Below are 27,946 nucleotides of genomic sequence, written 5' to 3' on the forward strand. Positions count from 1 at the left end.
AACTGTTTAAATATTGTTGGAATTACGAAAAACGAGGTACGCGTAACCATTTTGCGCTATTGTGGATCCTTTTTTGGTAATCGCAACGCAAAATCAATATCTGCGGTTTACTCTACTTTTTTAGTCAAACAAGGCTTTAACGTCAATTTATCGTTGCACAAGAATTAAATTTTCGCAACAATTACAGGAAAATATAGCAACAGTGATCGTAATGAGAAAGAATAGTAACGGATACTAAACTTTCCGGTAAGGGGCCATCCATAAATTACGTCACACGTTAATGGGGGGGGGGGGGGGGAGGGTATCACCATAATGTGACATAGTGTGACAAGGGGCAGGGGGGGTCAAAAGCTTTGTGACGTCACATGTTAAAATTTAAAATACTAAAACACGAAATTTATATATAAAGATTATTTAATAAAAATAAGAAAAAAATGAAAATAACTGTTTTCTTTTGATTGTTTTTAAATACATGCATAAGTTTGAAAAATTTGTGACGTAACGTCAGGGGGGAGGGGCTCAAAAGTTCTAAAATTCGTGTGACGTAATTTATGGATGGCCCCTTAAACAGCTAGAAAACTGATTTTCATTTTCTATCCAGAACAATATTTTTCGATTGTGGTAAAAAGTGAAAATAGTTGAGAACCGAGCGGTAAACGGAAATTGAAATTTCTCTCAGTGTATCGAGGAAGGAATCAGAGACATGGTTAAAATACAAGAAAGCTGAGTGCGTGCCTCCTGTGGTGGGAAAAATTTTGGCAGTTTCTCTGAAAGACTGCCTCTGCCCGGCTGCTTTTCTCCATGTGAAAAACAACGCGTGGCTTCAGATAAGCTAGGGTCGCACCTGTCTCGGCTGCTCCCACCAGATCGACTGCATGCCAACCCGAGGCTCTCTGGCTCCGTCATGAGAATCGAAGTACGAGGCAGGCGCGCGTGTTATACCGTAGCCTGCTTGCCAGCGATCGACACGCGTGGTGTGTGCATCGTGCTTCTCTCGAGGCAATCGCATCGATTCAGATTTATTCGCGTCGTAAAAGGAGCGAGAGAGAGTGGGAAGAACGAAGAAAGAAAAAACAAAAACAAATACGTCGGATAATTCAAAGTTTTCAAAAAAATTACGGTGCCTGGGCCCGTGCGAATATTGAAGTAAATTGCACTAAGTAATAAAGCGAAGTTGAAAAAAATTTCATCCTTGCGAACATCTTCGCGTATTCTTCGGGGATCGGAGTGAAAAGCTGCCTTTTCATTAACGTGCGAGGGTTCGTTATAGAGACGATTTGTTTTGTGATCCGCGTGAAGTGAAATCGATTAATCGATTGGTATAATAGGTATCTACCTATCCTTTTTCGAGTGGTGGAAAATTTCGGTCGGATAAGAAAACCGTATTTTCTGCTAATTGTACAGCTGCTGTATAGTTACGAATATCCATAATTGTAGAAAAAATTGTGCTGCGTGAGAGTGCGGTGATAATTGTATTACGTTAAACAAGTTTATACTGGTCAGTTGTCAGTAAAGTGTGTGTATAGGTATACGGATATTTGTGAAGTGCGCTGCGAACGAGCGTGGTGAAAATATTCTATGCTTCAAGATGATGGAGACTCAGCATTATTGGGAAGAGAATTCTGCGCATTCTATGCAAGTCAAATATGAAAGGTGAGTAAGATGGTTGGATATTTGAAAAGGAAAACTCCTCGAAGCACATCTAACGGATTAAACGCGTTTTCACCATCGATGCCCGTAATGGAAAGTATTGCAGGTAAAAATGGTGGCAGTCGTCTTGCGCATTCGTGTCACGTGATGACACACGCTTCGAAGAAAGTTGAGTCAAGTGATGAAATCGGTCGAACCTGCCCGAAACTCGCGTTCTTAGGGTCGCTCGATGTTCGTCTAATTGCAAGAAGAGAGCGTAATAAATATATGCTGCGTCGATCCTTGTTCAGCGCTTGGGATTTCCCCCCGAAGATATTGAGCGGAGTGATCGGAATTGCATCATGTATTTATAGGCTTTTAAGCATTCGCAGTGTAAAGTGTACAAATCCGTTTGCTCTCTCATCTCCGCCTCATATCGCGATATATTATAAACATTTTTGACTGAATTTTTTTTCTCAGAATCGACAAATTTCACGCTGATAACAGGGTAATCTTATCTAATTTGCAGGCATTATATCCGCGTTATCCGTGTAATAAAACGTGTCGTGTAAAACGTATCTGCACGGCAGTGTAATAGCGTAAATTTTTCACGAGTAGATAATTCGAGTGTTCAACGATTTGAATCTCCCGCGCCCTCAATGATGAATTCCTCGATTTGAATCAGAGATTCCGTGTCCTTCGCTGCATCCGATATTTATTCAAATAATACGAAACGCGTAGCCCGTCTAAAAATAAATCTCAACCTCACCTTTCATACCTCAACGAAGCGAGATCGATAAAAATCTCCTCGCCCGTTTCGCGCCGTGATATAATATTTTCCGTACCTGCGTACGATACTTGTCGTTGGCACGGCGTAACGTAACCGAAGAATACGAGAGAAAAACAGGTAGACAAATTAAAAAATATCACCGCAACCCGAAACATTCGGGATGTAATAAATCCCGAGGGTAATTGACGTGATATGTAACGAAAAATCCCCGTCAGCTCCAATTCAATCTATTACTACGCGGCACTCGGATCGTTAAACTTTGCTCCCCGTTGGGTGAAGCGCAAGGCGAGCCGCGCAAAGACGGAAAATTTTACGTGTCAATAATGCGCGTAACCAAATGTGGATAATCACGCATATACATACGCCGAGTAATTTCTGGAAGTTTGCGCGTTATCTGGGGCGGAAATATCTGCTGCCGTTTTAAAATTAACGCGCGAAAATTATCGATCGCAAAAAACTTGCCGATTACGTACACCACGCGTGTATGTAGGTACAGCGACAAGGACGTGGGGTTTGCGAATTTTTGCGACGGGCTGGGTAAACACCGCGAACACGATGACGAATCGTTTGATACCTTGGCGAATAAAAGACACGCGGCTTACCTGCGGCGTAAGGCGTTTGCAAGCAAATACAATGGGAGAGAAATTGGTGTATAATGATTCAGGGGGGGGATTGACTCCTGTTTCCGGTTTCGTTTGCTAAGCGGGCAGGAAATTACTCGCCGCCCGAAAAAGCGATCGCTCTGACGTCTTGGAATATCGACTGACTGTTACTGCAATACAGGATAGCATGTATATTGTTAAAGACCTCACACCCGCAGGCTCGAGTCACACTTAAAGTGTCTCATGTATATTACAGAGACGCACTAGCTCGATTCAGGAATATAATTTATAAACGCTTTAGCTAGAATATATCGTATCGAGCGTGGACTTCCATTTGCGGTATACAGACGGGGAGAATCATGGGGGAAAAAATTGATGAAATACCGTCTAACGAATTTCTTTCGCCTGCCTTGGGTCACGTACGCGGATTTCCGCGACGGCTTAAGGGGGGGGTAAAGGTTTCAGCGTAAAAAAAAAAACACTTTTTTTGTGAATTTTTTTTAAAGTATGGATTGAGAAAATTTATTCAAACCTTTGGTACATTATTAAGTATACTTTTAACAATATTCTGTAATTTTTTCATGCGGAAATATTGAAAAACAAGCCGGTGACAGAGCTTGCCCCGGAACGTCTTAGAAAAAAAACAATTTACGGTGTTCACTGTATCTCGGTTGGAAATTATCCGAAATCAAACCCCATTAAAATTTAGTCAAAGTATCATCAAATCCTCCCCCCAACGTTCTATGATTATTTTGTTTTCATTTGAAAATTTTTTGTGGCCATCTAAAGTGTAAGCGGCTATTTTCCACGAAAAATTCCGCCATTTCGTGGGTGGGAAACCCCCTTAATGTAAAAAAAAAAATTTTAACTAAACGTTGGGGGGAGGTATTTTATATGTAGAAAATGTGTACCAAGTATGAAACGAATCGGTCAGGTAGTTTTTAAACGGCAGTGAACACGGACTTTGAAAAGGTAGTTTTGAGAAAAAAATCACAAGCGCACGATCGAACGTACAACGACAAACTGACGCTCGTCTCTCGTTTTAAAATATTTTACAGTGTATAGTATATACATACAAATATAAAATGATGTGTCTTTATGGCTTTACTTACCTGTCTTTACTGAATAACGATAATATTTACGATAGAAGTGAATAAGCTGTATACCTGCTGTCAGAGCTATGGTGTTAAAGGGCAGGAGACTAACTAGACAATAACTTCAAGAGTTTTGCTCAGATCGACTTAAAATTTAACGCTCGTGCAACGATAAATTGACGTCAAAGCCTTGTTTAACTAAAAAAGTAGAGTAAACCACGCAAACTGATTTTGCGTTGCTATTAGCAAAAAAGGATCGACGATAGCGCAAAATGGTTAGGCGTACCTCGTTTTTCGTAACTCCAACAATATTCAAACAATTTTTTTAACGATACCTGTTTTACTGAATTTTTCTGGTTACTATAAAAAATGAAATTTTTCTCAGTATGGGTTTATATCGCTTACAACCAGGCGATGTCCGAAGTGTGATATAGGTATTATAATAGGAATCGAGGGCATTCCGAGACGAAGCATTAAAACAGCACCTGAAAATCACATGTTACCGTTATCTGGCCGCTGAGAGCTTGCAGCTGCCGTTGATGTCGGTGAAATTCCTCGGCTACCGATATCGTCATCTGCGATCATTGCGCCAGGATATAGCTTGTAATATCGCTTAACTCTTACCTGGATAGAAAATACCAGTCTCGGCTTACAGTTTCACAGAAGAGAGAATTCCCTCGCTTGCAATTGGAATTCTCTCGATGCTTCCAAAGTTTTCCGTTATAAAACAGCTTTTTCAATCGTCATTTTCCAAGTATGTTTAAATTCCAGTTACACGTCTCCTGAATTCTCCTCCACACCTGTCGCAGTAAATTAAGCGAACTCGAATCGCGACAATTGTTGTTATAAATTTTGCTGCAGCTGTACGATGTTTAAAATTGCGTCAAAAGCTGGCCGTCTTGCAAGTTGAGTGAAATTTCTGACGCACACCGTGCAACGTTTCATTCGTAAATAATTGTCAAACTTACGTTTGTTCGCAACGACGGGAGGAGCGCGGTTTAACGTATTCAGAATAATGAAGAGAATGAAATTGGATGAACGAAAGATAATAACAACTCAAGATTACAAGCTATGGATCCGACACAAACTGGGTCGTGACAACGTTTTCACGTCGTCCGTCATAAAATACACGATAGTAAACCACTCGCGTCACGGGTTTTTCGTATCAGTGATTCGGAAACAGCAAACTCGGCTTAACTTGTATACTGCGTTAATTTATTCACCGCTCCGAGTTATTAAATTGTACACAGAGATATCGGAAGGCTGGTTATTTAATTGAGCTGAGAAAAATGACACTTCTGATTTTACGCCAGGGAAAGTGTCTGTAATAATATTATACAAATGAGCTAGAAGTTTTCGATGCGATGTCGGTGCTGCAATTATCTTCTCTCAAAGTATCACGTGCCTCTTATCTCAAACTCGAATCACCTGATCACCCGATCAGAAAATCCAGGTACAAAGTGCTCCGTGGAGATGAGTTTCGTCCAATTAAGGCTGCAGTTTTATTATCATAACGTATACAACATTATAATCGCGGACTCCTGTGAATTATTAAACACACTCGGCTTGCTAACCACTTAAGATATGAAAATATCTGCGGAATGCGACTTATCAACGTCTGTATTATTTTTTATTCTAGTTATTTGTCTGCATTTCAAACCGCTGTATAATTATTTATAAAGGATGTTTTGGGCTATATATGTATACAAATTTTTATCTCAATGATTATCAACTGTGTATAAAGACATCGCGTCACGTATGAAAAAAAAAAAAAAAACAGTCGGTTAAACGAACGAATAAAAAAAATCCTTATTTTCCACAGATCGACGATCATATAGCTTTCTGTTGTTTTTTTTTTTTTGCTTCCAATTGTACACAGATATATGTATATGTATTTACCGAGCGTGAAATATACGCGAGATAATGATTTTATCAAAGCATAGCAGGTGCAGATTTTCATCACACAGATATATATATGAGGCTAACTACTTCCTTTATAATTATTATTTGATATAATTCTGTTATACGGTGGGTGAATTTGTACACAGCGGCGTATCTTCGCTGATTAAATTTAAAAAATGACAAATAGAATTCACTCCGTGTAATCTTGACGCCGTTGATTTACACAGGGCAACAAAAATAAGAAATACAAAATTGGTAGGCTTAGAACAATTGTACCCTGTAAAGGCACGTAGCTGTGAAAAGTACAAGGTACACTTGTGAATATCACAATTATTGATTCACTAATTTAGCCGAACGTTATGGAGATTAACAAGGAATTGGAAGGTGTACTATTATTGCTCTGGATAAGAGAACGGTATTTTACAGTGGGTGTATAAAGTCGCGCAAAATGTACACAGAGTGAAATTTATCACATAAACTACAGTAAAAAGTATTACGTACAAATATCGAGGAGTGATTCACAAAGGAGATTTGTTTCGTAACGGGCAGGTTATATCATACGAGACGTTTGAAGATAATGAGAGAGATATTGAACAAGAGAATATTGGGGAATTCCAAAATATTTTATAACATTTTTCACACATTTTTCACGAATTTTTATGATGTTTGAGTCAAGGAAACCTGGTGCACAGATATACAGGTGTGCGCATATTCACAGCTCTACTAATTCACACCGAGAGAAATTTTTAGCGATACCGCTCAGTCCTTAACTATTTTCATTTTTTACTACAATCGAAATACACAGTTTTAGTTAGAAAATGAAAATTAGTTTTCCAGCTGTTACCGGAAAGTCTGGTATCCGTTACTATTCTTTCTCATTACGATCACTGTTGCTAGATTTTCTTCCAACTGTTGCGAAAATTTAACGCTTGTGCAACGATAAATTGACGTTAAAGCCTCGTTTAACTAAAAAAGTAGAGTAAACCGAAGAAACTGATTTTGCGTTGAAATTACCAAAAAAGGATCGACGATAGCGCAAAATGTTTAGGCGTACCTCGTTTTTCGTAATTCCAACAATATTTAAACAGTTTTTTATAACGATACCTATTTTACTGAATTTTTCTAGTTACTGTGACAAATGATATTTTTCTCAGTGTATGTATCGGTATAATATTAAATTACAACGTTGAGTTTAATGGAAATATTTTACCACTTTTTTTCCACGATACCTACAAGTAACCTTTTGAAATTACAGATTTCAATCTTGTCCTCAAACGAAATTATGTCACTTTTATTTTTCTTTTAAGACCACATGATTATGATTTTTTCCTTTGGAAAAACAAGCCTGTATCATACAATTTCCTCCATCTATCACACTGTATATTATTCTTACAGTCGTAACTACTGTGAAAAATGACACCTATCTTGATAATTTTTTATCGATAAAATAAAGATGGTTAAAGAGTATAGAGAGAGAGAGAGAGAGAGAGAGAGAGAGAGAGAGGAAGAGAGCGCGCGATAATAGAGATTTCAAACCAAAGCGCGATTTTATCTTTGACGTAATTTATATAGTAGGTGTAGGTACTCAGATTATATAGCGCTTATATTGCTGCTGCAGCAATTCGTCACGAGCAAACAGACACACACACACACACACACGCTTACGCACACGAGTTAACGTAACATATATGTTTATAAAAAAAGATAATTATACAAATTGTCGTAGAAAAACACGATGGAAAATTTTTGAGACAAGACGTTCTTTACGATAAGATATTGTCACCCGTCTACGTGATCGTTTACACACTATATATATATATATATGTATATATGCGAGGAGATAACAGACCCGAGGTGCGTTAAATAGACCATTACATTTTATACGGACGTTACACATTCACTGTACAGGCAAAATGTCAGTCAGCTATTAAGTGTATATTACAGCTGTACTTTCACTGCGTTCAATGCTAAAGCAATCTCAAGATGATCGCGCATGTTATATAATATACGTTAACTAGTTTTAAATTCGATCTTGCGAAAGTTTTTCTTCGAGACAATATTAATTTGTGTCCTTCTAAAAAAGGCTGACGGGTTGTTGCATGTATGCAAATACGCTGGATCACGATTCGCTGACAATTTGAAGACCCAGTTTACACAGACTTTCGTCAGCTGCTTTTAAATTGTCGCGTACTACTTTCCGGCGAAATGTGCAAAAAAAAAAAAAAAAGAACAGATAAAAAAAAAAACTTACTTCCACCGTTTCTGTAAAGGAAAAAGAAATTTGAGATTAAATTCTTGTTTGCAAATTAAATATTTTCACGCGGCTTCGTGTCTTAGCTCTTAAAATTAAATTATGTCGCGAAGATTGTGCCGAGGGGATTTTGAGAGGTTGATTTTGTAATTGTGACTTACACGTTCCACGTCTATTTTCTTAAAAGGCGTGCTTATTCGTCAGTTGCTCGTGAACGCGGTGTAAAAATATTAACCTACATATCGGCGCGAAGTGCGAGCTGAGCGCGTGCCGTGCAACGTGACTCGACGTTGCTGATTCGTCTAAAAAAACCCGAGTATTTTCCGCACATGTTATTATAACGCGTTAAATATAATACGTATTAACACACGTGTGTGTGAACGGTCGATTCGTCGCCTGCCTGAAGGATCGATTAGGGACACTGCAGGCAATTGTGTAACGTGTTAACAAGAAAAAAATATCGATATTGCCACGTTAATTGTGCCACTGCCGGCTGGTGCGCATAATTGTTATACAACGAGTATTGAAAAAAATAATACGAGATTCTCGGAGACGGAAGCTTTATGCGTCGAAACATTTGAAACTGAACACGTAACTGCATAAAAATCATTTACTCTACTCGGATGTTACAATTTATTCGGCAATAAATCTCTTGCCATATTTTACCGTGTCGCATTATTATTCCGCGCATCGGGTATATAATATAACGAAATTACTCTGCCTGGTTAGGGTTATTACAGGTGTAGAGAGTTGGGTGGGAATTTGCTAAACCATGCAACTCACGCTCGAAATGCATAAGTGCGTATCGTATGCTGAGTGCGTAACGCACGACTTCAAGTAACGCTTATGATGCGATTGTACGTTCTATTCGTGGTTGGCTGCCACCAGCCGATAATTGTGTTTTTAGCCGAGTCACTGCTGTTTGCATATTCGATACCGTGATGAGCATATGCGGCGATCGTGTTCAAATTTTTATTACATATCGAGTGAAAAGTTTTTTTACCTGAGAGCACCGTGTGTGTCTGTGTGTGCAACATTGCAGACTTAAAATCGCGTGTAAGACTCTGTAAGAAAATTAAAGAGGTACATTTTTATCTGTATTAAATACATTTGTGAATTAATTTTCGAACACTTGTGAGCTACATTTTAATTCAACGTAAAAACTTGGAATTGTATAAAATATTCAGAGGTCAAACGACGACGACGACTCGACGAGCGCTTCGGAGCTTCAACAATTTTTCGATTTTCCCGCTTTTCGGACAACCGACGACTCGCGAGAGAATCGAGCCTCCTAGCGGCGAGCGCTGAACTCGCGCTTTGCGATTCTCGTATATACGGATATATCTGAAGTTGGCGATGTTTAGAACAGTTGCAATGTCAAATTGCGACACATACGGTTATTAAATATGAGTTATGATTATTTGAATATAATTGCCGCGTATGACGCACTAGTCGCGCGGTACTTTTCTCCTACGGACGATAAAAAATGTTGTTATAAATTTCGAAGTCGCTATCTGAAACTGTTACGTGCACTATTTCACGATTAAGATATACCGGGAAATCACTCGGAGATAATTCCAGTTCCACTACCGACAAACTGCTCCGGCCTCGCCCTAGCGAGATATTTTAGGATTGGGTCGACGCCAGGTCAATGTCTTTGGCCAAAAAAACGAGGAAACTATAATTTCAAAACAAACGATCGCGCGTTTGGCTAAAGATGAATTAAACAAGATTGCTCATCTATCGCTGCTTAGGTCCCGTACGCATCGGCTCGAAATCAGCGCAGACTTCAAACCCCAGTTGTTACAAGCCGCTGCACGGCCAGTTACAGGGGTTAAAAAAACCCCACCTCGGATATTGCGACACTCGCTTCAGACTCTTCCTGATTGGCATACCCCGTTTTGTCAATCGAATTACCAACTCGCCCACGGACAGATTTATTTGCGGTTATCCTTTCTTGGAAAAATACCGCTCGAAAGCTGTTTATTGGCGAAAACGTGGGATCCAAAATGGCGCAGACGCGAGGCATGAGACCTGTATTCTCTGAAATCTAATTCGACACGCGATTTGAGATTGATTAGCAAACCTTTGAACAGGGTTAACCCATATCCACTGTTGCAAAGTGTAAAAAAACTCGCGAACGAAGATTTAGCGATATGCCGGAGTAGTAAAAATGTAACAGTCGATAGGAATCGCGAAAGCGCGAGGTTCCTGCACAGGATCGGCGGGGGGGGGGGGGGGGGGGGGACGCGAGGCGTGGCAGCACACGTGATCGTGCAAAAGTGAATGGCCGACGTCGCGACGTCGTCGTCGCCGAGAGTGGGACGTAAGGTCGGCGAAGGACGCTGCGGAGATATTTCAACGAGCGAGATTCCGATCGGTTTAAACTCGAGTGGGTTATAACGTCTACTAGGTATATATATATATATATATATATATATATATACACACACACACATATATTCATGGATCCGCCGCTTATCTCGGTCGAGTCTCTTACCTTTTGTAATTATCCGCTGTGCAGGTAGAACGGTCAGCCAAGGAGGCGAACGATTCTCGTTGACGATATGTGGAATAATTATTGAATATCTACCCACGCGTCGTTGCAGCGAAGGAGAAAAGAACCGAAAGGCGGGAGGACATCCATCAGTGCCCTTGGATCAAACAATTTATTTACAATAAATTAAAATCGGATCTATCACAACTGCTAGTTGTTCTCAGAGCCACAGAATGTAGGAAAATTTAGGGTACGGAATTGCTTGAGAAATAGTAACGGGACAGCTGATATTATTTCCACATGTTATGAATACGTGTTACACGTACCAAAAACATGTTTATCTATGTGTATACATACTCGAGTGCATTCCACGTTCTTTCATCACTTATGTATTGTGTTGAGAATACCTTTTCGATGATTTGATTTGATTACGAGATATTGAGAATTTAGAAAATTCGTGTTTTCGCAGTCTTCGATGATTTTCATAAAAATTCAAAACAAACAGATGCTTACAGCATTGCGAAGATGAACTTAGTTATACACGGATTTTTTTTATTTTTCACGTCTTTGAAACTTGTCGAGAAACTAGCAAACTGGTTTGATTTCACTCGACGACTGCTTGTTTCGTCGGGAAAACTATTTTGCAATAATTCACGATAACGTATGATGTTTGTTTTCGTCAACAGTGAATTTAATCTTGATGCTTGTTGAGTAGAATCAATATCATTACGACCATGTAAAATTGAATATTTACCGCCACCCACGTGATAGAAAAAAATTGATATCGTAAGTAGAGAAAAGCCTTCGAACCGAGAGAAGCTATCGTGGAATAAAATAGAACAAATCTGTTAGTTGTTTACCCATTCTACAGTGATTTGAAATGCAAATTCGATGCATTCACCGCTCTAGTTAAAAATTTTTGTAATTTTTTCTTTCATTGTTAGGAAAATCCTTCTACAAACTTACGAACACGAAAAAGCTTGAGCTATATCAGTTCATAAATAATGCTTTTGTACGAGGAATCGATCGTTTCATGATTTCAATATATACGTTAATCTATCGTCCATGTTTAAGTTCCTTTTTTTTTTGTAATAAAATTTTTTCCAAATTCTTTGGTAGCGATTCGATGCTTCCAATTTCTCATTCGCGGTACGTAAAATATAAGCGACAATTCGTGACTCGCAGTACCGTATAACTTCACATGTAATATACAGTTACTCGAGAGAAAATGTCATCCACGTGTCCGTGCACGCGCGCCGTTTTGTGCTACAACGAGTACACCGATCGAGTTTGTTACCGTTGTGACACAGGATGACAAAGCTTCTGTACTAGAAACACACACAACCTACACGCGTATTTATTTGCCGGGATATAAACGGCCGTAACTAGTTTATGGTATGACATATAATCCAGATTCCCGTCAGTGTTTGAGTTGCGTTCAAACCACGTGATTACAGGAAGTACACAGCGTGTTGCGCACGTTGTTTCCGCATTTGCCATCCAATATCGAGCATTTCTTCCAGGGTTCTGCGCACGTATCGTGTTTCAGTTTCGCGAAATATATCCATGAAAAAAATTGTTCATAAAAAAAATTTAAAAAAAAAAAAAAAAAAAAGCTCCGAAGAAAGTTCGAGATTTTCGGGCTTCGCGGTCAATTGGAAAAGACTGACCAGGAGGTGTTGAAGTTTTTTTTTTCTTATTTATTTACATCTGCGTTTGGCTTCTGTTTCGAACAATCTGTGAATTGTGAAATATACCTACGCAAGCTTCTTATTGACGATTCGCTTTGGCGCTTATTCAACACAGTTATCTCCAATTTCATGGATTTTTCGTCGCTGCTGGCTCTGATGTTTTCACGCAATTCGTCGTTACATTCGAATTTCTTTTCCGATCCTTATCCATCGTTCGTCGCTCCTCCCACCTTCGGCAAAGTGTTTTCGGTGCTGTTTGACGACTCCTTGATATGCAGCGACGAGAGCTTTCGTCGTTTTTTGTCCACTCCATCCCGCGGCTATTTACGGTACATACCTCCGTAACTCTATGTATAGAACAAAATCTATATTCACGCAGCTCGATTCTCGGCCGTCCCGGGTTGTTGACTGTTACGCCGGCGCTGCCGAACGAACTTCGGTCAACCGATACCGACGCGGACTCGAATCTATTAAAGCGACAGCCACGGCATGAGTTGGCGGATCTGACGAGTCCCAGAATCAGAAATGCGCGATCCGAGTTACGCGCTTTTTCTTTCCTTATTTTCCTGGCTTTTATTTCGGGAGGCGGACGACTTTTCGAGATTGAAAATTGTAAAAAGAAGCCTTCGACTATCGAGGAAATCATAAATTTCAAATGTTGGAAACGAAGCGAGGAACTTGGACGATTGAAATATTCTGTGAAATCGGAAGGATTAAGATCGAGATAGGTGAAATAGTTGCTGAGCATTTGAATGAAATTGCTATAATGCATAATGCAGTGAAAGCCGAAATAATGAGGACGTATTTTTTGTTTTTCGTTAAAAATGATAATTTTTCATGTTACAGGTGATTTAATTTCACTGATTTTAATATAGGTATACAGATATATCTTAACATGAGTGACGTCACAATGTTATAGTTTTCAATCTGTTATATTAATGGTAATTTTGATTCAATCGAAAAAATAAAAAATACGTCCAAAATATTTTTTTCCAATCTACAAGAATATGAAATAAAAAAATTTCATTCAAATACTCAATTGTCGTTCCAAGTTTCGCAGTAAACGCTAAAGTATTTCAATTCAATGATATTCTATTCTACCGATTTTCATCTTATCGCGTGCTAACGTTCATTTTCATGCACCGAGAGAAATTTTTAGTTCCGGTTACCGCTCGGTTCTCAACTATTTTCATTTTTTACCATAATCGAAAAATATAGTTCTAGGCACGAAATGAAAATTAGTCTTCTAGCTGTTACCGGAAAGTCTGGTTTCCGTTACTATTCTTTCTCGTTACGATCACTGTTGCTAGATTTTCTTGCATCTGTTGCGAAGATTTAACGCTTGTGTAACGATAAATTGACGTTAAAGCCTTGTTTAACTAAAAGAGTAGAGTAAACCGAAGAAACTGATTTTGCGTGGCAATTACCAACAAAGGATCGACGATAGCGCAAAATGGTTGGGCGTACCTCGTTTTTCGTAATTCCAACAACATTCAAACAGTTTTTTCAACGATACCTGTTTTACTGAGGTTTTCTAGTTACTGTAACAAATGAAATTTTTCTTAGTGTGGATTTTTCAATGATTCGTTAGCGTTTCAGGTGATTTTCAGTGATTTCGTTGTCACATCCTATGAGGAAATAAGTGAAAAGCGACGAGAACTCTGAGAAATAATTGTAAATCAGGGGTAACACTGGAAACGATAAAAAATTACATGATAAGGTAGAAATCAATGTCGATGAAATGGGGTCATTGTTTTGATTTCTAAGTGAACGGCGCTCCGGCTTCAGGGCTTTTTAAACCTCGTTTGTGTCAATTTATCGAGACTTAGGTCTTATCACGAAAATCACGGAATAATCCTGTCAAAATCAAGACTCGTTTTCTGAAGATCATTTCGAGATCAAATGACAGTCGTAATTGACGTCAGATCAAGATCGACTTGCAGGGACATCGCGAAACTTGACAACTTCCTAATATCGGTATATAAGCGTGCATTATAACCGTATAGTACACGTATTACACACACTCTAAACATCGGTAAGTGACGAAACATACGACAGGAGTCATAAGCGTAGAACAATCGCGTTTGTATCGATGATTTTTATCACTGTCCGTCGAAGAAACTAGGTTCCTCAGAAGATATCTAACAACAATATCACACCGGCAAGGTGACCGAATCTGTATTTTTCCCTCCTTGACGTGTAATACAAATAACAGAATCCGCCTTGGTTCACGATCGCACACAAGGCAAATAGACGCGTGGCTCGAGTTGCTGACGATTTGTTTGAGCAGCGTGAAATTGCATAAGAAGAAACCCTTGAATCGAGGAGTTTGATTCTGTCGGTTTATTTGTTTGTCGTTTTGCAACTCGAGGTGCAAACACGCCTCATCGCGAACTGCAGAATTAACAACATACACAATATGCGGGTACGTTACAAGTAGAGAAAGCTGGGTAGGCACGTGGATTCCGCGACGAAATTAGCCGGCGTGTAGTTAGTTAGGTACGTATTTGTACGCAAATACTTGCCATGTACTCACTCACCTCGGCGAAGCTGGAGGGGGCAAAGTGCAAAAGGCAATCATAATCGAGGACTCGCGAATGGCTCAACTTCGCTCTCGAGTGCTTATAGCGGAGAGTCACGTGCCGAGTCGCGAGATTCGCATCTAACAAGGTCGCGGCAAGGTCGTCGCCGTCGCCGCAAGGACTTGCGCCCGTGTGCGAAAGGAAGCGTGGCGAGTTGGGAAAAAAAGATCAAGAAGCCGAGGAATAAGAAAAAGAAAAGAGCCGGCTACGCCGGGTTTTCTGCCTACCGACAACAACACTCCAGGATTCTCGATTATAGGCTATAAACGACTCGCCGTCGGCGAAAACCGGTTAAGCAGGTACCTGCAAGCTCGACCTTTAATCGCGTCTCAATTTCTTACCGTAAATTATTACAATTATTGTAACATTCTCGCCAAGTTCAAACTATAACGGACAAAACGATCCGATCTTTATGTCGCTCGACTTTTAAATTAAACTCTTTTGTTTACGACCAACTCTTCCACGATGACGACGACGATGCGGATGATGATTCGGAGTATTTTATGTACCTACTCGTTGCGATTCACGCGCGTGGCAATTGCAATCGCGACCTTCGGTAAACTCGATTCGCGTCTCGCATCCCGGAATTAAGCTCGATGATCCTGCGGTTGTGCGGATATTAATACTTACCGCGGTGAATTGCACGAGGAATTTTACTTTCCAAGTTAATTATAATTCAACGATTATGATTCGCGTCGAAACTTTCCTTTAGCTTATGTATTATCAAGATCGTACAACGATCAACGTATTGCATACATTGTATTCGCTGATTATAGTCAATTTAATCGAGTATCCGTATATATGGCATACATATCATGTTACGGTATGTACATTCTACATACAAGTAAACGTATACGAACATTTGTACGAACACACAAGATTTGCGCATAATTCTCAAGGAGGAATAACGATGCAGCTTTTAAAGGAGCGGAATTTTTCGTTGGCCTGATTAGATATAATTAAAATTATTTATACAACGTGTTGGTTTCAGTCTCGATGGAAGATCGTGTAAGGACGAGATTTATAGAATGGGCCTTGGGAACGGTTACTGCGAAGGAAACTTGAACTTTGCCACCGCCTCCGAGGACGATGAAGTTTACACAAAGAAAAAGGTCTCCAGAGTAAGTATCATATGCATACATATGTATATGTATATTTCTTGCCATTCGATCCCAACGCATATTATTACGATAAGCCATTTACTGGAGTAATTTATTCGTGAGCACTCTTCGCCGACAGGTGTAACGGATTTAGAAAAAAAGACAAACATGTTTTCCAGTATTTTTTCTATTCCTTTTTTTCTTCTTCCTTTCTTTCATCATCGAGAGATGGTCTCGGAGTCGCTGCATAATTTCGTCGTTTTTGCACACCGACGGTGAAAAAAAATACATACAAGTGCCAATCGGAGTGCAGATAACGCGGGTATCCTTGAACAATACCAGGAAACATTAAGACCAACAATTCACCGCTGAGCGTCAATCAATTACCTGCGGAATTTGGGTCATGATAGAAAGCTTTTCCGTGTTGTCGAATCAGCAGTGATGCAATATACGAAACAGCCGAGCTAAATCCAAGGCGGTCACGTTTGGATGGAACAAAAAAACTATCGAGCTAAAGATCGATGAGTAAGCAACGCGTAGCATCGCTTTTATGGAAACCGCGACCGTCCGTTTCATCGTTTTTTTACTTTAAACATTCGCAATACGACGAGGCGTAATTCAGCTCTGCGCTTCGAAATTTCGTATATACATATATTCTCTCAATTCAAACGTACAGAGTGAATTCCTAACGACTGCATACTCCGGCGTCTGCTGAAATTTAATGCGCATGCGTTACAGGTGGAGAGCGGTCGTTTGGCAGGCCCACCAACTGTCTTTAACCTAAAAAATTTTAAGCAGCGTTGCCACCGACGAGGGTCAAGATTTTTGAGGTTACTTACATAGCGTATAAATTTATGATGGTTGGTCGACCTGGCGAACAGTTGCTCTCGGATTGTACTGCGTGAGAATTAAATTTTAGCAGACGACGGAGCGTGCAGTCTCAAAGTATTCACTGTGTATTAAAGAAAATTGGAAAAGTTGACGGCCATCGAATTTTATGCGTTATCAATCGTTTAAAAGAGTTCTATCGCAAAATAAATTGGCGGTTAGAAAGTAATGAAAATTGAAACACGAGTAGCTTATATCAACATGTAAACCTAAGTCAGTTGAAATTTCGTTATTTAATACGTATTTTGCGTCATTTAATATGTAGTACTCTTAGGGCAAACAAATTTTTTATCGTGTTCGATCACTCAATAATCGACGGTTTGACGTCGATGAAATTCACTTTTAACAGTGAAATAAATATCCAACGAAGATTTTGAAAAAAGTAATTTTGCCAGAAGAGTACGTGTTAAATTATGCAAAATACGCGTTGAGTCACAAAAATTCATCCAACTTATCGTTGCGTCTTCAGCTATAACCCATGTTTCAATTTTCGTCTCTTTCTAACCGTCCGATTCATTCGTCGCGACAAATCTCCCTCGCCAATTTTAATCCCCGAAAGCTGTACGCACGAACTAAACTGCAATTACTCACGTGTAGCGGAAAACGAAGTAGAAAATTTCGTCACTGGTAATCCCGGCTCACTCTCGCGAGTCGAACCGGATCGCGTGCGGCGACACATCGGCACCAAGGCTGCAACACGCATACACGGACACGCAGACACGTGAAAACCGTAGGTCAAACGAGTTTCGAAACTCACAAGAATTTCAATCCGTACGTGTTGTGCGCACCAAGTCAGCGAACGGCCGTCGCCACCGGTGTGAATCATTCGCCCGATCGTTGCTTCGTTCTTCGAACATGTAATCGGCGAACGAAAGTTCCTTGTCGTGTTCGCCGACACGTACGCCTCAAGGAAGTTCGTCACTCCGTGGAAAAAGTCCGCGGGAGGGTCCGTTTCAGCTCTTACCAGCTATTCGTGTGCTCATCTGATACATCCTGTCCCATTCACCGTCTTGATCGTGGAACAAATCGTTGTACAATTTTAGAACGACTTTCCAAGGAGTTGGCTTTTCAAAACATCAGCATGTTTTATTTTTTATGATTGACCAGATGAATTTCGGACAATCTTAAGGTTGCGAAGTAACGATTCTCGCAAATTTGCATCGTTAAATTATAACGTTAATAACTTCAATCTTTGTTGAGTACGTAACGTATTTTTATAAAATTCTTTATACTATTGACCGATTCGCCAATTTATTATCAGCCAGCTTTTTCGGGCGAGAAAATTTCCAACTACCTCTGCAAGTTATCAGCTACACTTTTAATGCCAACTTCGTGCTAGTTTTGGGCACTAGTTTTTAATAATTGAACGGTTCACCAAAGTAGCAGGTCACGAATTCTCTGGTGTTCCCTGCACGCGTTTTCTGCACAATTCGTTACACCGTATAACGAATAATTCCAGCCACAAATGGATCGAACGATGCCTGTAATTAACTGTAATATCTCTGAGATAACCGGAATCGGTAGATCGTAATTATCCTCTACGAATTTCCTCGAGTCTAACACTCGACTTACAAATAATTAATAAAGTCGAAGGATGCACTTTGACAGTTGCATTTTCATTCCGATCTCGGTCTTCTGCCTACTGCCGCAGTTCTCCAAGAAATTCAACGACAGTTTGAAACCTGCGGCTTATAGACAGCAGAGGATTAAATTAGAGAGCCCAGGCTGAGTAGCTTCTGTACGACGAAAAAGAGAACGGGAAATTCGGTCTCCGAGAAGGGCGTGTATAATTAACACGCGGGCACTTAGTGCGTCTAGTTGCAGCTCTCGCAACATTGTCGGCACCGAGATTCGTACCTCGAAACGTTACGTCATGCGTTACAGAAACGGAGCCGTCGCACTGATTCGCACACACCTGCAAAGTATAGAAGTTTTCACCGCAATGGCAATATTTGATCAATCACAAGGTCCGCTTGATCTTCGTCGGCAGATCCGAGGATCCCGGAGTCGAAGGTCTCTGATGATTCTGAGGGCAGACGGGGAGACTAATTGGCGTGACCTTCGGCGTTTCCAAAGGTCATCGTGGTTTTGCCGAGAACGAAAGCTAATCGAGGACGGCAGGCGGGGTTACAAAACAGGATCGTCTTTCCTCCGGATTCAATTTGATTGCTTTGGCGCACGGCTTAAGGTCATGTAGTTAGTCCTACCTTTACCGACCGGGTAAACTCGCCATTTTTTTTTTCTTTTTTTAATATGTAAAATAAACAGACGAACGCGAAGGGTTGAAATTTCGCCGATGGATCGTTCTTTCGTAGCGGAATTCAGGAAAGTTACTCATATCCGGAAAATCGTGAAAAAATTGTGTAATTTTTTGATATTTATTACTATTCCCACATTTCCCGTATTATTTTCAGGGGAACGCATTTCATGTAGGAAGGCAAAGGGTGAGTTTGCTCGGTCGGTAAAGGTAGGAGAACCGCGTGACCTTAAAACCTTGCGACACCGCAGAATTACACTCATCATCTTTATTTGCTATATTATACCTACACGCGCGCGTGTTTGAAATTTAGAAATTCGCAAGACTCGATGACCAGTCGACGTAATTCTTTGTACACCCATGATTATACCTGACATAACATTGACTCTGTATTGACACCTGGAATTTCTCCTTCATCTCGTTTTGCACGAGCTAATAAACTCCCACGGTCACTCACAATGATCCAGCGTTGACGGGTTTCTAACCGTAAGGCGAAAGGATTCCATCGCTGTAAAAGCGGCCAACCGTGTACGTAATTGGTGAAAATTAGGGCTGATTATAGATTTTCTGCTTGATTTCACCGCGTCTGTGAATATCGAATTGCGGTATTCATAACCGCGAAGAATAAGCAGAGATCTGCCCCGATATAATTCATGCACATAGTTGGTTCTGTAATTCAATTGCTGGAAGTCTCGAATCCGTTGTTTCTCTGCGGCTGTTTTCAGTCAATCTGTTCTTCTCTGCGCACAGTTAACAAACCGATCGATCGACTTCTTTTTTTCGCTTCTGTACAGAATTAAACAATTCCATTCGTAATACAATGCAACGCTGAGGCGTATAATACAGCATAATACAACAACTCGGATTAACGTTTGAATTCAACCTCCGTTATTATCGGTTTCCCGTTGCGTGCCAACGGCAACATCAGCTACGAGACCGGAAGATGATCATCGTTTTATTCTCTTTTAAATCGCATATACGATTAACGAATATTCTGAAACCATAGAAGGTCGCGTTTTTACAAAAACGGCAAGAGCAGAAGCAAAGGGGAACAAATAACGATTACCGATCGGGGAATTTCGTGACTAGATATTCGACCAATTTGGCAAGACGTTTCTATCAGAGCTATGATCGTCGGACAAATGTATATTAACAGGTGATTTTTGCGCTGTTTACCTTTAAATTTGACAGTATATATTATTACAACAATCGTCTTTGCATGAATAATGTAACGTTTAACCCAGCTTTGGCAACAATATAGAATGAAATTATTTAAATCGGAAAGGCCGCAGGTGTTATGTGTATATAAAAACGCATATTACCTACTTACATTAGGTATACGGTAATCTGTTGATAAGTTCGAGAAGCTTTTGTAACGATCACCGGCGAGCGTGTAAACAGACGACGCGTGTTATAAAATTCTCCCGGTTATCTCGCATGCATGCATATTGCAAAATATACAAAATGTAAATATAATACAATTGCGACGGAGATTCGATCCTGGGGAATGAAATTATTTAAAAAATGAGAAGAAGAAGAAGGAGAGAAAGGATAAAAAAAATCGCGATCGCACAATGTTGTTGAATTTTTTAACGTGACAAAAATTCCGATCACGGCACACGCATAGACGAATACGTGCGTGCGGAGAGATGCCGATAATACAAGAGACCGACTCGAGGTAAACATGAGGAATCAACGACTCGGTACGTGATTTGTTCGACCCGACCGCGTTCCGCCTCGCACGGTGATACGCGTGGAGGACAGGAAGATCTCTGGCTTCGTTCAGAGTCTCGTTTCGAAGATAAGAGACAGCCGAGATCCAGCTATGTCTGGATTTATCGTTATAAAACGCGGAGGCATTCGACCGGCCGGCCAACGCGGTCAAATCGCTCGATATTTCCTACAGCGGAGCCGAGATGACGTTTGTAGAGCAAACACGGCGACGCTCGAGGTGTTCGCGGAATAAGAAGAAGAACAACGAGAAGAAGAAGAAGAAGCGAACGCGAACCGGTCGAATCCGGATACTTGATAACACTGTTCGCGATTTTTCTTCTTATTTTTAATTCAAGCTCGTTTCATCCCCTCCCACCCTCACCTCCACCTAATCGTATCGCTTCATACTTTAATTACAGTATTTATCATCGTCGTTGTAATTCCCAGTGTAACAGATTGCGGGCAAAATGTAAATCATAATCACGTGCGTGGGTATAATGAAAAACCAAGGGAAAAAAAAACAAGAGAAATTTTATCGTACACACGTGTAAAATGTATGTGTATATATATATATATATATATATATATATGCGTGCGTACGTATTACGCGCGTATGCACAAAAATTTGACAAGGATAAGAGAAATTTTGTATAATAAGGTGTGCAAAGATTCGATTATAGTATATCACAGGTCGCGACATGCCGATATTGATAATATTTTACGAGTGGAAAAGAATTTTATGATGTATACACGACATTTTATATAATAATAATACATACATACTATAATACAACATTTCGCCCTTGATTTAATTGCGATTCTCGCTAATCATATTATTAAACACGCGTTGCGTAATTGTATTGCTGACGGGAATTTATACGCGCTCGAGGCGGTCTGGACGTGTAAATACGTGTAAAAAATAATAAAAGATACGAAACAAACATTTCCACGAATCACCGCGACACTCAAATTGTTACGAAGCACGCGTTGTTGCGCTATCTCGCGTGTAAATAAATATTATCGAGGCATAACAAGTGTCGTTGCAATATTGTGTATTCATCCCCTAGGAATTCCAAGTAAGAGTATAAACTATTGTAGTTGTAAAAAAAGAAAAGCTGCAATTATACAAATAGACGAATCACGAAGCGACCAACGACCAGAATTATAAATAGAAATTGCAACCTGAAAACGGAAATAGAAATGAGAACGTGATCGCGGGGACCGTGCGTGCGGATTAAATATATTATTATTGTTATTATTATTGTAATTGTATAGGCCGGTACGCGTGATGGTAAACTTTCCGCAAGCACGCGGTGAGGGTTGCTAAAAGCTCGACCTTTCAAAGTCTGCCAAGCCTGCAGCAGGGCTTTGTACGTATACATTGTTGGTACATATTTCCCGGTTCTGTTTTCTTATGTCTGCGAAATTTAGCGAAATTCCGATTTGTGCAAATCGAACAATTGTATTATTGTCGCAGAGCGTATCCGCACGAATCGAGCGTTGTAATTTTAGACAATGCATGCTCCGAGGAAACTTTCCACGGAATTCCGTTACCCGCTATCGAATCGTTTATACACCTGCATGTACGCAGATCTACATTTTACGCATGTGTGACGCATTTTCACCTGCAAGGCGAACGTTTGTTGTTAACGATTCGACGTTTACGCGGCTATTTCTCAACGCGTTTCGTGCGTTCTGACTTAAAGAATTAGCATCGGGGAAGTTCGTCGTTCTGTTCAAACTTCGTCGCAGTTTGTTTTTTATATCCTCGGTAAAAACACTCGACGAAGAGCGTAATACGCACGGAATGAACGATACTGTAGATTTTACATCTCCTGTGGCCAATGTATGGATAGAAATTTATTGGAGTTAAATATGCGGAAATTGTGGCAAGATTTACAAATCCGATAGTAAGAGTTGCAAAACTAACATCAAGTGTTACAATTTGTTGAGGTAGATCTGCCACAGTCGATACTTAGATTTGACTTGAAAAATGTGCCGTTCGTATATTTACCACAGAAGATGTAAAATCTAGGTTAAATTTTTTTTCCGCTTGCGCTTTTCTTAAGCTCAGCGATTGTTTGCGATTGAATGAGATTCTTAAGCTCCAACTGTTGCAGTTACACGACCAATCGTCGACTCTAATTACGCAAGGAAACAATTAACGAATTAATATCGAGTTGCAGAAAAATCTGTTTACATAGAATTGCAGACTGCAGAAAGTTGGAGTGTAGATAAAGTTTAAATTCTACTTTTTGACCTCGACCAAAGAAAGAAATGTTCCTCAAATTCTGATCTCTGATTACGATTATAAATACGCGGTTATCGGTCTGGAGCCTCGACGACAATTCGATCGAGACAATAATCCACGTGGTATGATTCGATCAAAAGTGGAACATCTATTTGTATCATTCAACGAGTCTCCTGAATTGGAAATCTCAACGTTTTTCCTGCGTAACAATGGCCTGTATTCAGGGTGTATCAAAACACTGGTGAAAATCTGTACTTGTCACAAAGCGATGTGTTTATATCAACCGCGAACAGGGGGTATTTATATCGAGGATAATGGAAGAGGGAAGCTTATATTCAACGTAAAGATGGGTATTTTCTGTGCGCGTGATCGCGGCGAGAGAAAACTCACGTGTCGAACGGTGAGCGCCACGTGACGGGGGGCCGGAAATTTTGCGTCGCTATTGAAATGGGAGGCGGCGCAAGCTCCCGCAAGCTCGCCGAACGAGACTACTTGACGGCGACTGACGCTCCACGGGTCATTCAAGTTTTAGCAGCATCTCGAGCCGGTTCTTACCGCTCGCCCGACTCTTATCCTCGTTCTCGACATTCCGTTCTGACAAACAACATCTTTCAACAAGTGTGTCCGTGCCGCGTCGCGAATTCGTGCAAACCTTGTTTCTGCGTAACGTTACTCATTGCCCTTGACAATAATTTACAATTAAGAATAAAATATAATAAATATATACGCAGCGGCGCGCGTTAGTCCGAAATTGATTAATTTTCTTAATCCCGTGATTAACACAGTAAACTGCGACTGATCCAACGTATATTACAGTTCGTCGAGTTGTGTACAAAATGGTGACAAACAGTATTTCGGGAAACTGCAGGGACATCAGTGATAATTATTACGTCGTCGATGATTACAATGTTGACAATATTTTGAACGTGCAGTTTTACGCGTCTCCGACATCGAGTGATCGACTATCTCAATCACCGCCGAGGAAAAGACGGTGCATGAACAAAGAGGTGAAATGATGAAAAAAAAAAAAACGAAAAAAAAAGAAAAAAAAAAAAAATAACACCAACGAAAACGATGGAAAAATCGTGCCAACACGTATCGCGTTGTAAATACGGATCTATCTGTACATGCATACGAACTCTTTAAACTCGTAACACGTTTCACGGGCTTGGCGCAAAACGAGTAAACTCATTATACATGTTACTGGCGTAAAAGTATATCCTGTATGACCTAAATTCAGGTACAAGATGCTCGATATAAAATTCTTGGAACAGTGCTCACGAGACTGACAGTAAATCCTATCACGTCGAATTTTATTTTATTCAATTATATCTTATTCATTTCCGTTTCTTTAACTCCAACCGAAACTTTCGACGAGTGAAGTTCAAGCAGTTCAAATTTTTTTTTTTTTTTTTCGGATCCCTATGTTATTATTACGCACGTAAATGGATATGTATTTTTAATTTTAGATCGCGTTTAGAACTTTTACTTTTTTCACATCCCGATGGAACAAGCATTGAAGTATATAATCGGCGAATATTGATCGAGTTGTTATTATTATTTATTATTATTATTATTATTATTATTATTTACTATTATTGTTATTATTATTTATTAATGTTATTATTATTTATTATTGTTATTATTATGATTTTCTTCGTTGAACAGAAGAGAAGAAAAAACGATGTTTTATTTATTTTCTTTTGTTCTTTAGCAAGACCCAATGTCTCACAGGATCATCGAGAAGCGTAGAAGGGATCGTATGAACAATTGTTTAGCCGATCTTAGCCGCCTCATACCTGCCGAGTACCTTAAAAAGGGACGAGGCAGAGTTGAGAAAACTGAAATCATCGAGATGGCCATCAGACACATGAAGTATCTGCAGGGTGTAAGACAAGGTAATTAATTATACGTCTGTTATACCTTTACAACTGAACAAATAGAATCTGGTGTGTGTATACACACTGTGACACGCGAAATGATGAATAAATTTCTCACACAAAAATCTCATCGTCAGTTATCCGTGGTGAAAATGATTTTTAGGATTTTCGACGAATTTTCAGAGAAATTGGAATGCTTCGAAAATCTAAAAAATGCCTAGTTTCTCGTGAAAACTTGTAAGATTGTCGCGAAAATTTGTATTTTTTTTTTTTTTTTTTCAATCTACAAGACAGTACAATTTTTAAAGACAATTAACAATTCTTTTCGACATACTATGCAACATTTACAGTTTCGTACGAAAGAAAACGTAACGTTTCGTTTTATAAACATTTTTTTTTTTATAAAATTTTTTACCACCGATACGATCTGGCGAATAATTCTCGGAGCGAATCGAAATCTGACTGCGACGAAATTTAATTGAAATCCGAGTTGGTCGAGTAAAATAATTGTCTGTTTAACATTCGCATTCACATCGCACAACGTGACTCATTGTCGATACTGCGGGTTTTTGACGACGATGAGAAGACGAGGAAAGGTGTAAAATCGAACCTGAAAATTACGGTCAATTCTTCTCTCCCTTTCAGACGTCAGACCGACCGTAGCCACGGTCCATTCGCACACCGACGACAGCGTCGACAGCGTTTCGCACTCTGCGACGGCTTCCTCGGCAGCTGACCACTACAGACTGGGCTTCCAGGAGTGTCTGAGCGAGACGATGCACTTCCTTGTTGACGTCGAGGGCTTCTTCGCCAGGGATTCCCTCTGCGTTCAGCTGATAAGCCACCTACAACAGCACTGCGACAAAATGTTGGCAGCAAGTGAGTGTCGATAAATTAAATTGCGGTTTATAATGTTGAACGAAAAAATTGCTGTTCAAGGGTACAAACACTAGGGTGATTCATTTTTTAAACTTCAATTTTTGTTTTTCTTTTTTTTTTTTGTTTTTTCTTCAAGGTGCGACTCGAAAAATTATCGTAAAACCTGGAGAAAATACGAAAATATTTCGAGGTTGTTACCAATTATTGTAATATTTTTTATTCATTCTTATGGACTTTATATATGTGTCGAAGCCAATGGAGACCTGTTCGTTCCATCGTTCGTGGCTATCTTATTTGCGGAATCGACGAACTCACAGTGTCCGGAATCAAGACCGATTTGTCTGGAGGCTTGGGTTCGACTGCTATGGGTACCCCTATTGTTTATCAATAAGTTTCCCTCAATCCCGTGACTGCGACTACGTTTGTTGTTTATCCCTGCTCACAGTAAATCAACTCTCGACGGATAACTCAAACTCGTTTATTATCGATCACAAATAATGCAGCGTAACGTCAAAGAAACAAGTACAGCTTTTACTTCGACTTATATATATATATATATATTAGTTTATTTTTTTCTTATCGTGGCCCAATTCATCATTGTTTATAAAAATTAGTACTGAAAACGAAACGGGCACATTAAGGTGATGCGATACTTCTATTTCGTTAACAAAAACTGTTATCCAAATTTCTTCGGGACAATTAATCTTTCGGATAAAAGAGACGAGAACAGCCAACTGTTGACTGGCGAACGATCGATCGAACCACGATAAATAAATTTAAAAAAAAAAAAAAAAACCGATACACATATAAATCCGTAAGGTGTACGCATAAAAATAAAATAAAAAACACTGCAATAATTGTTAGCGTGCCTGTAAATACTTTCCCACCTCTTCCAGGTTTTACAACGGTTGCTTTCTTTCAGCATTGGTCGCAAATTTTTTTCAGCGGCATTTTGAAAAAAAGTAGCTAAAATAAAAAAGAAAATTGAAAAATGAATCACGCCCATTAAACGCCAGTTTCTAATCCGAACGTTTGTCCTCCGCCTCTTAGGTGACAGACTGGGCCTTCCGCACCCGGAAATGCCGGCATCCAACGGCACCGGAAACGGGGTTTTCCTTCACACCAGCATTCCGGCGAGCTGTCCGCCCAACAGCCACTCGGATCAGGGTTCGAGTTCGGGGGTGAGTTCCCTCGGTGATCCGGAGCGTCCGTTGCGCCCGATTATTCCGGCCCCGACGATCGTCAGCGACGACAGCAACCACAGCACCCATTCTCACAGCAACGCGTTGCCGGCGGTGTCGAGGCCGACGAATTACAAGTTCAAGAGTTCGATAAAGCAGCGATTCTCCGCGGAGAGGGTCAAGTCCCACACCCCGCCCACCCCGGAGAAGGCCCACGGGGTGCCGATTTTCGCCCTTCACGAAGCCGGCGCCTTTTACATTCCCCTGACCGTCGAGGCCGAGCTCCTCAGGCCCCATCTCACCTTCACTCCGGACACCGGGCCCGAAATGGTTCTTCATCCGGTGACGATATCGGTAAACTTCAACCACTCAGCCCCTCCGGCGTGGTCGCATCACAGTCCGACGCATCAGCAAACCTGAAGAGGATACTTTTCGTTGTTTAAATTCTCTCGCAATGTTGCATATTCGCAGTGTATGTATAAACCCCGGGATGAGAATGCTCGATTGGCGGTTTCCATTTTTTTTTTTCTCTTTCCTTTTTTCTCACGTCCTTCTTGCTTTTTATTCTCTTCCCCAACTACCGTCTATGCGCGAAACTTGTGAAAAAGAATATTGTAATGTATGTTGTATACAATGTTATACGTGAATTACAGCTGTGAAAATTCTACAGCTTATATTCTGTAGTGCACGAAGTGTAATCCGTCTGAGTAAAATAGAGGGAAAAACAAAAAAAAAAAAATACTCATCATCGAGTCTGAC

The 27,946-nt window shown here is 40.1% G+C and overlaps 1 protein-coding gene across 4 annotated transcripts; it reads left to right on the forward strand.

Annotated features, from left to right (window-relative positions):
• Window positions 1–906: 906 nt before the first annotated feature.
• On the forward strand, window positions 907–27,926 carry LOC107227032 (transcription factor cwo). Of its 4 annotated transcripts, XM_046738750.1 has the most exons (5): window positions 907–1,653; window positions 16,030–16,159; window positions 24,962–25,145; window positions 25,773–26,006; window positions 27,057–27,926. In XM_046738750.1, exons 1-5 carry the CDS (start codon window positions 1,589–1,591, stop codon window positions 27,605–27,607), a joined length of 1,164 nt encoding a protein of 387 aa, XP_046594706.1. In that variant the 5' UTR covers window positions 907–1,588; the 3' UTR covers window positions 27,608–27,926. The 4 variants fall into 4 exon arrangements, with proteins under 4 accessions (XP_046594706.1, XP_046594708.1, XP_046594707.1 ...); XM_046738752.1 differs by lacking the exon at window positions 16,030–16,159; XM_046738751.1 differs by lacking the exons at window positions 907–1,653; window positions 16,030–16,159 and adding an exon at window positions 23,412–24,254.
• The last annotated feature ends 20 nt before the right edge of the window (window positions 27,927–27,946 follow it).

The sequence above is a fragment of the Neodiprion lecontei genome, chromosome 4, assembly GCF_021901455.1.
Source record: "Neodiprion lecontei isolate iyNeoLeco1 chromosome 4, iyNeoLeco1.1, whole genome shotgun sequence".
NCBI classification, from domain to species: Eukaryota; Metazoa; Arthropoda; class Insecta; order Hymenoptera; family Diprionidae; genus Neodiprion; species Neodiprion lecontei.